The sequence below is a fragment of the Watersipora subatra genome, chromosome 3 (genome assembly GCF_963576615.1).
Source record: "Watersipora subatra chromosome 3, tzWatSuba1.1, whole genome shotgun sequence".
NCBI classification, from domain to species: Eukaryota; Metazoa; Bryozoa; class Gymnolaemata; order Cheilostomatida; family Watersiporidae; genus Watersipora; species Watersipora subatra.
In genome coordinates, this window is record NC_088710.1 from 9,354,796 (window position 1) to 9,369,270 (window position 14,475).

A 14,475-nucleotide genomic window follows, 5' to 3' on the forward strand; every position below is an offset into this window, starting at 1 on the left:
ACATTTGTAGGGAAAAGCTATTCATTTTTAAGGAACCAAAGCTGTACCTTGTAGTAGGGGATGCTGTGATAAAATCGACTTGGTTGTGTAAATATTGAACAGTATTCAATGTAGCAAGCGAGCAATACTTTACACAGTAAAGTATTGGCACATTGCCAATTTGACAAAAACAACTTTTATTATGTTCTTATTTCGAAGAGTAATAAAAAATATAATACTTACAGTTTATTAGAGTGAAATGCATAAAAGCTATTATGAGATAAGAAATAAATCAAGGCTGTTAAGCAAACTATCACAAGGTAAACATGAAATCAAGTCAGCAACCAGCCTCTATCATAAGTACTATTGTTATAAGCAGCAATTGGGTACGTAATATTACTAGTTCAACGGTGCGTAGCCACATTTTTTTTCTATGTGACCACACGAGTACATGATTACATTGTCTCATGAATACATCACTACACGACAGTGAAAATTTTCAGTGTTGACATGGTTATATGAACACATTATCACATGATAGTTTTCCTGTCATCATGTGATTGCATCGTCACATCGCAAGAAATTAGTTAGGAGATCAACCAAACCATTTTTGTTTGTCTATGCAGAAAGTGCCGTTGTAGTGGTGCTTGCAGAAGTTGCACTCGTTTCTGATGATTTCTCAGGACAACAGAACAGGCGACTCATGCAGCAGTATTTTTTATAAAATGTTCGAAGAGCATTTTTGAACTGTGGGTTTAAATATGAGTAAATTATAGGATTTGTTACGTGATTAAGGTAATAAAACTGCCATAAAAATTTTCGATAATCATTTCTCAAGCAACCATCGTATTTTTTTCGTTTTTCACAAATATCGAATACGATCATGACGCTCATTGGAGAATAAGCAAGGATGAAAGACGCAGTCACAAGAAAAAGTGTTACTGCCGTTTTCAAATGAGGGAGATTTTTTCTATTTTCTTTCATTCTCTGTGAAGTTGGTCTCGTAGCATCGCTGTTTGTCAAAGCAATCTCTTCAGTTAAAACTCCATCAAAGTTACTATTTTTTGGGGATGCTGCACTTTTACTTATAGTTTGATCAAGGTCACTAGAGCTCGTCGTATCTGTTGAGTTTATTGCTTTTAACTTTTTTGTCGATGGCTTATAATTTATCATTTTTTTGTGCATTTTGTAGACTTTAGTAAATATCATTGAGTAGAAAATAGTGATAAGGCATGCTATAATTAAAAAAGCAAAAATTACACTTTTCTGTAAATTTTTCACTACGTTGTTTGGCAAATAAGTATCATCTGGTTGACAGATGCGAAAGTCACAGAAAAACTCATGACAGTATGGAACATCCATTTTTGTTCGTGTGGAAAAACCAAGAGTTTGAGGAATCGCGGCTGCCAAACATATCACAAGAAGAAACAAGATGGAAGCCTTTGCTCTGAATGGAGTTATTAGATTTCTGTTAAGGCAAATTATTAGCAAAAACCTGTCCAAAGCTATTAAAAACAAAATACCACATGACAGAGGAATTGCAAAGTATACCATAAACCTTTCGATTTTGCAAAAATAGTTTGAGCCTGAATTTCCACCAACAAGTGTGTATATGGCTATTGGCATCGCTGTCATACATATAACCAGGTCGACAATTGCTAGCGCAATTATTAAGATTGATGTTGTGGTTTTCTGCATATATTTGCAAAAAAGAATTAGTGTTAGAAGGTTGCCTAGGATCCCGAGGATGCATAAGGGAGTATAGAGCAGCGCACCTGCCCATATCCATCCGGATAAGCTAAAATCAAGCAAGCTGATTCTTTCAATCCTGTTAGTAGTTTCATAGACATTTTGCAGTTCATCGCACATTTGCTTTTTCAGGCTGTCATCACAGGATACATTAGCAGGTGTCCATTCAAGCTGACGATATTCTTTGGCAGCTACAAACAGTGAAACAGTTTCACCAATTTCATCAGTAATAAAGATTTTACACCTTTCAACTGACGCAGAAATGATGTGGCGCGTTATCTCCTATTGCTATCAGCTTTAATTTTTTGATTTAATGTTCGCCACCACAAAGATCACAACTACAAAGAGTATTAAACGTGTATTAAAGTGTATTAAAACTAATTCTAAAACATGTCTAGATGACAATGGTCAGCTGCCAGTCATCAACTCCAGTCTAACAAATTTATCTCCATCTACACACAATTTATAAGCTCTCTAGTCTTTTAGTGATGGGTGAATCATGTACGGAGGTGTATTGTTTCCTCAACTTAAAACTATTGATAGTTTTGAAATATTGTTGGCACAAGGAATAGTACAACTTCGAAAAGTTTGACTTTCTAACATTTATTTAAAACCAGTTCAAATGTTTGTTAAAACAAAACTCTAATGGCTGAAGAAGAGAGTTAGATGATCACAAAGAGATATTTCTGAATGGCTCTTTTAAGAAATCTGCTTTTTATTAGCGCAACCAAATAACACTTCATAAAATCATAATACAGGCACTTTTGAAAATGACACTTCTAAAGTGTATTGTACAGATATAGTACACATAAGTATACTGTATACATGGTGACATTTTTAGGCAAGAAAGATAAAAAATCACGAGTTGTAATTCAGCAATTAACATGAATTGCTGAAATACACCCAGTACAAACATACAATTTTTTAAAAACAGTTTATCTTCTCTAAATAAAAAAAATGTTGGTTGTCTAGTGATGGTTTTTCTAGCTTTTAAAATGGCAAGTACAGAGTTTTCCTTTTAGCCACAAGCAAAACCTGTTAAAAATAGTTGCATTCATCTAGACATGATTTTCATAGTAGTTTGAAAATGAACAAAATTATTTTAGAATTAAACATTCCTGTCTATGATGATGATGGTGCAGCTTGAGTAATACAATTGAAAACTATGTTAATGGTGACTTAAAATTTTATTTATATTGATGATGACTTGATTTAACAATAGTTAGCGTTCAAAGCATAACAAAAAATTAGTAGTCAAAAGGAATATGTTTTCTCGATACATTGCTTTTCAGAGAACATACTAAAATATGAGTGCATGTTGTGGCATAAACAACATTGTGGCACAACATCATCATTACACTGATAAGTTGTTCTTCCAGTCTTTTATCATACGATGAGCAACAAGATTATCACTTGATATTGAATTAATGCAATTGAAATTCACAGCAAACCTAAAGGAGTGCAATATTGCATTTTGAAATGGTCACCAACTCTGATAACAAAGTTGAGTCATATAATGAGATATTTACTCACTGAGAGTCATGATTTCTTTGGTTGTTACCGTGGAAATACAGTTTGTCTGTAGAGAATCTAGGTCCTAGCTCTGGTTTTAGTAATAGCTTCTACAAAAGAATACGAGGGGTGAAATGTTTTTATGGCATCAATACTAAGAGGTAATGTTAAAAGCAGTAGGGGTAATAATAAGTGATGTTTAAATATTGTGCATTTGTAGTAGTATTAATAGTTATAATATTAGTAGCAGTATTCGTAAACGTAGCATCAGTCTGCGGTGGTAGGAGTCAGGGTAGTACTAGTGGAGATCATGATAGTAGTAGTAACAGTATCAGTAGTAGTAGTAGGGGTAGCAGTAGTGGTAGTAATATTAAAAGTATCAGTAAAGTAGCAGTAGTAATTAGTGAAAAATTGCTAGAAGAAGAGGAATAATAGTACCTGTGTAAGATGCCATATAGCACTGTTATATAGAAACAGAGGAATAATAGTACCTGTGTAAGATGTCATAGCACTGTTATATAGAAACAGAGGAATAATAGTATCTGTGTAAGATGTCATAGCAGTGTTATATAGAAGAAGAGGAACAATTGTACCTGTGTAAGATGCCATAGCACTGTTATTGAGAATAGACCAGTCCTGAAAACATCACTAATTTACATAAAACTTGACTGCAGTCAGTTTTAGAATTGAGACGACCCATGAAAATGCCATTCTGAAATAACTGATATGTTAGGAATTGCTTTTTATTGGTTATAATAATAAATTTTTTTATTTATTGATAAAAACGCTTTTTAAAAAAACCATAATTGTTTACCTAACGTTTTCTAGATCATATAAATTAGAAAGATAAATACTTGAGTTCAGCAGCAATTATGACTCAAGAGACAACCAGATACATGTATATGCTGACTCAAAACCTACTCTATATGACATCAGTCAAGCAGCAAAAACCTCTGAATTGTAACATCAGAATCAAGATTCGGCATCACTTGCACAGGCTAATAACTTGAAATTCAATTCGACCAAATAGCTAAAATGCTAAAATTCATTTTAAAAGGACATTAAGACAAAGTTTTACTGATAGTCTTTTTTTGATATGCGTTAAGTATGTTTATCAAAAAAGTGTAAAATCAGCAAAACCACTTGACTTTTACAGAAAAAGAAATTACCTGAACTATAATACTGATGCATGTAAATCCTCATTGAAAGATTTACTAGCTGAAATGATACAGTCACAACCAAGTATTCCTTTCGCATCGGGTGTCTCTACCGAATGGAGCTAACTTTTCTGATTTACTAATAAATATGATGATGAAGTCTAAACAGCCAATCAGCAGCAAGGGCACATCCTCAGGCGCTGGAAATGAATCACACTTATCATCTTCGAACTCAAACAAAATTTACAAAAATACTTTGTGCTGATCGCTTAAAATACTTTTTTTTGAAGTAAAGAAAAATGTTTTGAGGAATATGGTTTCTGCGTAGAGTTTAAGTGCATTCACTGATTTCAAAAGCTGCATTGTTTGGTGAAGCCTTGCATGATATATATTAGTGATTATTACAAATGGTGAGTCAAATATACTGAAATGTTTGTATGATAAGGTAGTCCTAAATTCGAGTTTGACTATCAAACTCAATTGGAGTTTATCCATACCTAAATATTTAAATAATTAAAATCATTATGTAAATTTTTTATTTTTTATGTTTAGAGTGAGACAGAGAATCCAAACATTCAGCATAATATTTAGCTGTTTTTTAGTTTCCCATTGCAAGAAACCAGAAAAAACTAAAAAATTTACATATTAATAATAATAGTCAAACAATAAATATTTCATTGAATAAGTAAAGTTTGTTAACTAGTTATAAACCAAAAATGACTCCAAGTCTACAAAATACTGACCACTTTACTTAGTAGTTGGTTCTGTAGATTTACAGATATACAAACAACTGATGGCTGCCAGTTTAAACCAGCTCGCTGCCGATGATTCACTCTAATCTTTAGATAAATCTACATAATGTGATGGTATCTTCTATCCGCTGTTCACTTCTCTAGTCAGTAATAATGGCTACACTGTTTCCTTGATAAAGAACATTCTATTATTTCCTTACATACTTATACACTTGAAGCTTATAAACTTGATACTGTTAAACACCAACATATTGATGCATGAAGTCTAGCATTTAAATATGGTTACATGTAGGAAGAAGTAATATGTATCGCAATATCAGTTTAAACAGCTATGACCAAGATTTGAAGGGTATTTCATGAGACATTAATATTGTTATGTAATGCAAATTGTAATACAATATAAGACAATAGAATATGATATAAGATATTATAACCCAATATACATCAACATAGCATGATAAAATATTATATAAGTTAATAGAACTCATAATACACCATAGCCTAACATAAGAAAGCATTATATTATACAATATAATTAAATATAAATATAATATTACATAATGATGTTTGGCAATATAATATACAATAATTAACTAGAGTATAGTCTAATTTTATAAAATATTGTACAGTAAACTAAAATATAATAATATATTTTAAGAAAGTATAATATTAAAAACTAGAGTATAATATAATTTGAGATAATATAGTGAACTAGGGTATAATATAATTTAATGATGTTAATATAATTAAGTAAAATATAGCATAATAAAATACAACATAACCTAGTATATTCTATCAAAATATAATACATTGTAATATAATACACTAGATTATGATATAATTTGATATACCGTAAAACCTCTATTTGAGTGCTATTCATTCTCGAATAGCTGGTGCTTGATTTTTCAACCCTTCATCAATAGTGGCATTTTATTAAAGGTGACATTCAAATAGAGGGTGGCGTTGTATTTCTCGAATAGTTCGCCGGAAATTTGGGAAGATAAATTTAACCCTTTTACTGGCGAAGATAATGTCACCTATGTTTTGCACTCTCCTCCGGTCAGAGCAATTTAACATTACTCTTTCTAGATGTGAAAAATCTGCTATAATTTAGTTTGCGATTAACCTACAATGATCTTCTAGCCTGCATGGTGATTTGTTGAATGTGTCAATTTTTTATTTTCGTCTTTTAGATGTAAAGCGTTTTTTTTATAACTACATTTAGCAATCTATATATAAATATCTGAATGTTTGTCATCGTCTGTCTAGATATCTGTGAAGTTATAACTATTAAAATTTTAGAATGAAAAGCTCGCTTCGTGCTGGACTTGAACTCACAGAGATTGCAACAGTGAGTTTCTAACCACATATTTGACCACTTAGCTACACAGTCCTTAGAATTCTATTGCTTTTATCATATACTGTATACCCTTTTCTCAATTGCACACGCTAAATGATGTATTAATTGATACATTTTGCCAATGGCTCATCGCACCTATGATATCCCTGTCATAAAATATTTTTCACCCAACTCTATAAAACACGATGCTTTCTCGTCTTCACCATTCTAGGGCGAACTTGTTTACGACATAAGATATCAACAATGATTTTTCTCAAAACTAAAATTTGGTTATAGTTGTACTGATTACGACGAAACAACAAAAATGTCGATATGCTATTTTGCCGCTATGTCACTTCAGCGGTATCTGTTATGATAAAAACTGATTCGCAAACAGATAAGTGATAAAATTTTTGTTTAAAGTTTCAAGTTTACTAAAATGCATACTAAAACTTTCTTCAGTATGTGTTTAGTAAACTAAACTCATTTAAGTTAAATTCAGCGTTTATGTTACACATTTGTCTTAAAGATAAGCACTCTGCACATAGTACATTATAATGTTATATTATCTTACAGATCGTAATCACGAAATGCACCAATGTTGTAGGTAATTATAGTTACTAAAGTTAACATATTGTTTTGTTACTACTTTTAATGCTGTTGATTTTGATGATTTTCATCAAGAGGTGGTTGCATTAGATAATTACTATAGGTTTCTATACCACTATTTTGTCTATACGATATTTTCACCTTATGATGCCAACACTGAAACGAACTAAAATCAAATACATTGCAATTGTATACCAAATAATTTTTCATTGTAATCGTAGCAAAACAGAGTATATTTTGCTATTACTTGCTAATGATTCCACATTTACATTTAAACACCTTTACAGTTTTATATTTCCTAATTTATTTCAACAAAACACTTATTTCATGATATGAAATTTAAAAGTTACAGTTGTTTGAAAAAGTTTGAAAACTTTTATAGTTGTTTCATTTTTTCTCTTAATTCATTTGAACAGCACAAAACCACGTTTCTCATAATATGAAGTTTATAACTTAGAATGGTAAATTTTGTATATATATTAAATAAAAATAAATTTTTTGTCTAAAGACTTTGTTATTACCTAGGCAACGCTGGGCATTCTCCTAGTCTATACTATCAAAAAGTATGTTCACCCGTTTGTCCGAAGCCAATCTAACAGCGTTAGGAAAAAATATTCCATCCGGCGAGAATCGAATCCGGGGCATCAGTCATAGACCACATAAAATAATCATAACATACATGTCGACCACAATGCCACTCAGTCGCCTTACAGTTTCAGGTATCAGTTCTTCAGCTTTACAAACGCATAGTATGGCTCATAGTATAGTCATAGTATGGCTCAGCAAAGCCTTTCCGTATAACCATGAGTCTCATAATGCGGCTTTAGCAGGCTTCGTACAAATTGTTTCTGATTAATGAGTAGTTAACAAATTATTTATTGTATCCGTACTTACACAAAAGAAAGCAATTATCTGCATGTGTTGAGCCAATAAAATCCATCTTAATGACCCATTCTTAGCGTAGTTTTGCTTTGCAAAAACTTTTATTTTGTATTGCAATTTGTTGTTAGCAATGACCAGTCGTGCAAAATGCAATGCAGCTCCGAATTTTTGCTAATTTTAGATCTATGGACTTGAGATGATTTTTCATTGAGCATTAGTACTACTGAGAGTTATAATTGATATGTTATCAGTAATAATAATGCTGTAAACTGTAATAATATTGATAAAGAGTCCGACTCGGACATGCTCAGTCTTCTCAAAAATTGCCGAAAGAGCGTTCATTCTCATTCTGTAACGCATTTGTTGTAATTTTCAGGGCTTCGGCTCATGTAACATTTTATGATGATTTATTTGTTATCAAACATTTTTATAGACCTATGATGTCATCGAACAATATGCTATAAATCTGAAAATTTATAAGTTATGTAATAATAATCTACCAAACGCTACAAATATATTTATTCAAGAACAAGTGACAAAAACAAACCATATTAATAATACATGCGGAAACAAAAACAGCATTTTTGAAACAAAAATATTTGCATCGTTTGCTCGGCCAGTTGGATGCTGATTGTTGATATAATATTTTACTGATTGCTTGCTATTATGGGTTCATAAAGATCAAAGAATGTTACAGTAGCCGCCAAATGGAGGTAGCATTTAATTATAGGGTGGCGCTCTATTTTTCAACCCTTCTGTAGTGGTGGTCAAATAAAGGTGGCGTTCAAATAGAGGTTTTACGATAAAATCATAAACTAGAGTATAATGTGATTAAATGTAAGATATTACAGCATAATAAACTATAATTTAATACAGCATAATATACTGTGATATAGTATAACAACATGTATACTAACAGACCCACTAATAGTGTTTGTGCAGACTAACAGACCGACACACACAATGACAAAGTCAGATTTATTAATATAGTCATACAAATCAAATTTGTAAAAGTTAATCTAATATATAATATTTTCGTTATTTCGTATCTGCGAAGTGTGCAACATAACATTAATTTTCATGAGAAAATGAAGCTTTATAGTTTGTTTCAGTGTTATCTTCAAGTGTACAGGTGCTAAAGCTGTCATAAGAGTTAGATGTTAACTGTTAACTCCAGTCATGTATCAAATATAGATGTTACCTATTAAGTGCTAACTCCAGTCATATATTAAATGAAGACCCGACAATAGATCAAATGGTCCTACTATTTTGTTCATACTGTAATAAGAGTGAATAAAATTGTGTAATACAACATGTCTCTGTCATTGCATCATCACTGTTATACGTACAATACAGATTTGAAAACTGCTGCTACAGAGCAGTTGATAGAACGCCTATCTTTTGCATTCACCTTCAGTAATGATACAACAGGGGGAGATTAACCTCGGTCTCCTAGTTTGGTTGTGGTGCGAATGTGATTTGCTTTTACATGCAGGTATTTGAGAGTGAAAAATCAAAAATCATTAGGAACCTGCTCAAACCTTCTTCACCTTTATATTTGAATTGATTTATGTTTACGTAATATTAGATGACTCGCTATTGGAACAAAGGTATCCTTTCTACAAAGACAAGTGTTTGAGTAGTGACAAGCATCTGCAGGGAAAATATGTCATTTTTAAGCAATTTGTTCTGTAGCTTGTAGCAGCCGTAAGTTAAGTAAAACCATTGCAATTGTCTAAGAATTGAATTGTACTCAATGAAGCATGCAAGCAATACTTTACACAGAATTACCCATTTGACAAAAACTTAACACTTTTATGTTTCTTTTTAAAAGAGAAATACAAAAAAATATAATAATTGGTGTTTATTAGAGTTGATTGCAAAAATAAATTATGATATAAGAAATAAAAGCTGTATAGCAAACCATCACAATATAAACACATGAAATTAAGTCTGCAACCAGCCTATACCATAAGCACTAATGTAACAGCAAACTAGTATATAATATTACTATTGCTATGGCGTGCAGCCACATTTTTATGTGACCACATGAGTTCACGATTACATTGTCTCATGAATACATCACTGCATGTCACTTAACACTTTCCTATGATCACATGGCTACATGAGTAGAGCAGCAGTATGACAGTGAGCATGTCTTCATATGATTTCGTGGCCTCATGAGCATATTATAACGTGATAGTTCTATCACATCACACGATCTTATTGCAAGCAAGTAGTTAGAATGCCAACAGAACCATATTTGTTTGTCTATGCAGAAAGTACTGTCGGAGTTGTGATAGCAGTTGTTGCACTTGTTTTTGACGATTTCTCTGGACAACAGAACAGGCGACTCATGCAGCAGTAATTTTTATAAAATGTTCGAAGAGCATTTTTGAACTGTGGGTTTAAATATGAGTAAATTATAGGATTTGTTACGTGATTAAAGTAATAAAACTGCCATAAAAATTGCCGATACTCATTTCTCAAGCAGCCATCGTAGGTTTTTCGTTTTTCACAAATATCGAATACGATCATGATGCTCATTGGAGAATAAGCAAGGATGAAAGATGCAGTCACAAGAAAAAGTGTTACTGCTGTCTTTAAATGAGGGAGATTCTTTTTATTTTCTTTTATTCTCTGTGAAGTTGGTCTCGTAGCATCGCTATTTGTCAAAGCAATCTCTTCAGTTAAAATTTCATCAAAGTTATTATTTTTTGAAGATGCTGCACTTTTACTTATAGTTTGATCAAGGTCACTAGAGCTCGTCGTATCTGTTGAGTTTATCACTTTTAATTTTTTTGTCGATGGCTTATAATTTATCATTTTTTTGTGCATTTTGTAGACTTTAGTAAATATTATTGAGTAAAAAATAGTGATGAGGCATGCTATAATTAAAAAAGCCAAAATCACACTTTTTTGTAAGTTTTTCACTACGTTGTTCGACAAATAAGTATCATCTGGTTGACAGATGTGAAAGTCACAGATAAACTCATGACAGTGTGGAACATCCATTTCCGTTCGTGTGGAAAAACCAAGAGCTTGAGGAATGGCAGCTACCAAACATAGCACAAGAAGAAACAAGATGGAAGCCTTTGCTCTGAATGGAGTTATTAGCTTCCTGTTAAGGCAAATAATTAGTAAAAACCTGTCCAAAGCTATTAAAAACAAAATACCACATGACAGAGGAATCGCAAAGTAAACCATAAATCTTTCGAGTTTGCAAAGATGGTTTGAGCCTGAATTTCCACCAACAAACGTGTATATGGCTATTGGCATCGCTGTCATGCATATAACTAGGTCGACAACTGCTAGGGCAATTATTAAAATTGATGTAGTTGTTTTCTGCATATATTTGCAGAAAAGAATTACTGTTAGGAGGTTGCCTAGGATACCGAAGATGCACAAGGGACTATAGATGAGCGCCCCTGCCCATATCCATCCGGATGAACTAAAATCAAGCAAGTTGATTCTCTCGATCCTGTTGGAAGTTTCATAGATATGTTGCAATCCATTGCACATTTCCTTTCTCAGTCTTGGATCACAGGAAACATTAGCAAGTGTCCATTCAAGCTGACGATATCCTTTGGCAGCTAAAAACAATGAAACTATTTCACCAATTTCATCAGTAATAAAGATTTTACATCTTTCAACTGATGTGGAAATGATGTGACGTATTATCTCCTATTGCTGTCAGCGTTAATTTTTGTTTGTTGAATTAATGCTGGTCACCACAAAGATTACAATTACAAAAGGCAAATGTATTAGAACCATTTTTATTAAAACCATATTTTCAAGTATATTAAAACTAATTCTAAAACATGCCTAGATAACAAAGGTCAGCTGCCAGTCATCAACTCCAGTCTATCAAATTTAGCTTCATCTACATGCAATTTATAAGGTCTCTAGGGTTTTAGTGATGGGTGAATCATGTACAGAGGTGTATTGTTTCCTCAACTTAAAAATATCGATAGCTTTGAAAGATTGTTGGTACAAGGATTAGTTCAAAACTTTGACTTTTTAACTTTTTAAAAAACCAATTCACATGTTTGTTCAAACAAAACTCTAATGGTCGAAAAAGACAGTTAGATGATATCTAAGACATACTTTAGAACGGCTCTTTCAAATAAGTTTCTTTTTATTAGCACAACCAAATAACACTTCATAAAATCATAATACAGACACAGTTTTGAAAATGACACTTCTAAAGTGTATTGTACAGATATAGTACACATAAGTATACTGTATACATGGTGACATTTTTAGTCAAGAAGGATAAAAAATCACGGGTTGTATTTCAGCAATTAACATGAATTGCTGAAATACATACAATACAAATATACAATTTTTTCTAAAGTTTTTACTTCTCTAAATATAAAGGAAATGTTGTCTAGTGATGGTTTTGCTAACTTTTCAAATGAAAAGTTTAAAGTTTTCCTTTTAGCCACAAGCAAAACCTGTTAAAAATATTTGTATTAATTTAGACATGATTTTCAAAGTAGTTTAAAAATGAGCAGAATTATTTTAGAATTAAACATTCCTGTCTATGATTATTCCTGTCTATTATAGAGGTGGAACGAGACAGGTTTTTTAAGTTCGAGACGAGACTCGAGACACTGTCTTGTAAAAATTCGAGACTCAAGACACGAGACAGTAAAATAATGAGCATTTGGTTATGATTTCACTACACAAGTACTAGCTACTTGGTATATATAAAATTAATAAAACTATTATTAGATTGAATTTTCACCTGGTGTAAACGATTTAAAAGTTTTTGTAAACAAAAGTGACACAAACAGCTCTAAAATACCGAAGTTATATATTCTAAGAATTTTGAGCTTGATTGATCATAATTATTATAAACATATTGCTTTGTAAATGTATATTTTTATCATCTATTGAATAGGTCTTACTTTTTAATGTAATGTGTAATCAGACCTGCCAACCCAAGAGTGGGGCAATGCGTGAGATTTGGTTTTGGGGCAATTGATGTATCAATGATAGTATGTATAAAATTGTGGAAATTGGGGCAAAAAACCTCACGCATTTTCATTTTTTCTTTGGGGTGATTGTGTGAGTCTCACGCCCAATGCGTGAGAGTTGGCAGGTATGTGTGTAATGAAACTGATAGCCTTCGCTCTACAAAGAAATACCGCAACTAAAATAACACCTGATAACACTTTCATTCTTATCATTTCATTAATGTTAAATTTTGTTTGTGTATTAACTGTAGTATGTGAATTATATTTAAATTGTACTCATGAAATTATATTAATTACTGTATACATGCACATGTATATTCTTATATTGAGCGAACAAAACGTCATTGTTAACCGAACACGGACTATGGTCGACACGGCCTTTCGTTTGTTTCTCCGTGTCAGGGCAAGTTTTACGCGCGATTGGTAGTATATACGTAAAGAGGCCCGAATTTTATGTAGGGCAGTTGGTGTTTAGACACGATACGATAAAATACAGATATTTTACCCGCAAAAGTCTTATTTATTAAATTGGATTATCCGAAGAGTAATTAGATACGACCCGGTATCTGTTTTAAGGACACAGAACCGAACTAAAATATATTAACAGGGCCGTTGTCCGGACTACATGATTAGACTCAGTGGCCAACATAATCAATAGCAACAGGTAGTAACAGACCGGGTATAACTTTAAAGGCAGTTGCCCGCAATCCATTACAATATATGGAGTTGTTGCTACCGCAAGAAGCCATGTTTTAACAACCGTGCGCAGGCGCTTTAGTTCTATTTCCTGTCTCGAGTTTGGCAATAGTTCAGTCGAGACGAGACCGATACGAGACGAGACAGGTCGATACTCGAGACCTCTCGTGTCTCGTTCTACCTCTACTGTCTAAAACTATACAAATGGTGACTTGATATTTTTTTTATGTTGATGATGACTTGATTTAACAATAATTAGCATTACAAGTATAAAAAAGAATTGGTAGTCAAAAGAAATATGTTTTCTTGATATCTTGTTTTTCAGAGAACATTCTGAAATGAGAATGCATGTTGCGGTAAAAACAACTTTGTGCTACAACATCATCACTGCACTGATACGTTTTTTTTCTAGTCTTTCATCATATGAGCAACAAGATTATCACTTAATATTGAACTAATGCAATTAAAGTTCACAATAAACCTAAAAGAGGGTAATGTTGCAGTTTAAAATGGCCACCGACCCTGATAACCAAATTGAGTCATATAGTGTAATAGCAGTTAATTGTAATAAAATTTTTCACTCACTGACACCCATGATTTCTTTGGTTGTTTCCACGAGAATACAGTTTGTCTGTAGAGAATCTAGGTTCTAGCTCTGGTTTCAGTAATAGCTTCTACAAAAGCATACGATCGGTGAAATTTTTTTAAGGCATCAGAACTAAGAGGTAATGGTAAAATAGCAGTAGGGGTAATAATAAGTGATGTTTAAATATTGTGCATTTGTAGTAGTATTGATAGTTAAACTATTAGTAGCAGTA

General features: G+C 32.4%; 2 protein-coding genes across 3 annotated transcripts; both read right to left on the reverse strand.

The window, feature by feature from the left end:
* Window positions 1–272: 272 nt before the first annotated feature.
* Window positions 273–4,506, reverse strand: LOC137391160 (5-hydroxytryptamine receptor 1F-like). 2 transcript variants are annotated; one of them, XM_068077533.1, is made up of 3 exons: window positions 4,410–4,506; window positions 3,262–3,350; window positions 273–1,919 (listed from the first exon to the last, which is right to left on the reverse strand). In XM_068077533.1, the coding sequence occupies exons 2-3, from the start codon at window positions 3,269–3,271 to the stop codon at window positions 598–600; spliced, it is 1,332 nt and encodes a 443-aa protein (XP_067933634.1). In that variant the 5' UTR covers window positions 3,272–3,350; window positions 4,410–4,506; the 3' UTR covers window positions 273–597. The 2 variants fall into 2 exon arrangements, with proteins under 2 accessions (XP_067933634.1, XP_067933632.1); XM_068077531.1 differs by lacking the exon at window positions 3,262–3,350 and having other exon boundaries at window positions 4,410–4,487.
* Window positions 4,507–9,745: 5,239 nt separating this feature from the next.
* Window positions 9,746–14,252, reverse strand: LOC137390315 (5-hydroxytryptamine receptor 1F-like). The gene is made up of 2 exons (XM_068076646.1): window positions 14,243–14,252; window positions 9,746–11,572 (listed from the first exon to the last, which is right to left on the reverse strand). Exons 1-2 carry the CDS (start codon window positions 14,250–14,252, stop codon window positions 10,251–10,253), a joined length of 1,332 nt encoding a protein of 443 aa, XP_067932747.1. The 3' UTR covers window positions 9,746–10,250.
* Window positions 14,253–14,475: the final 223 nt, after the last annotated feature.

Bases quoted from the DNA above. Each gene is read 5' to 3' on its own strand.
- LOC137391160 (XM_068077531.1), bottom strand. From the start codon at position 4,443: ATGAGGATTTACATGCATCAGTATTATAGTTCAG. The intron at 1,920-4,409 runs GTAATTTCTTTT...CACTGTTTGTAG, and splicing joins GCATCAGTATTATAGTTCAG to CTGCCAAAGAATATCGTCAG.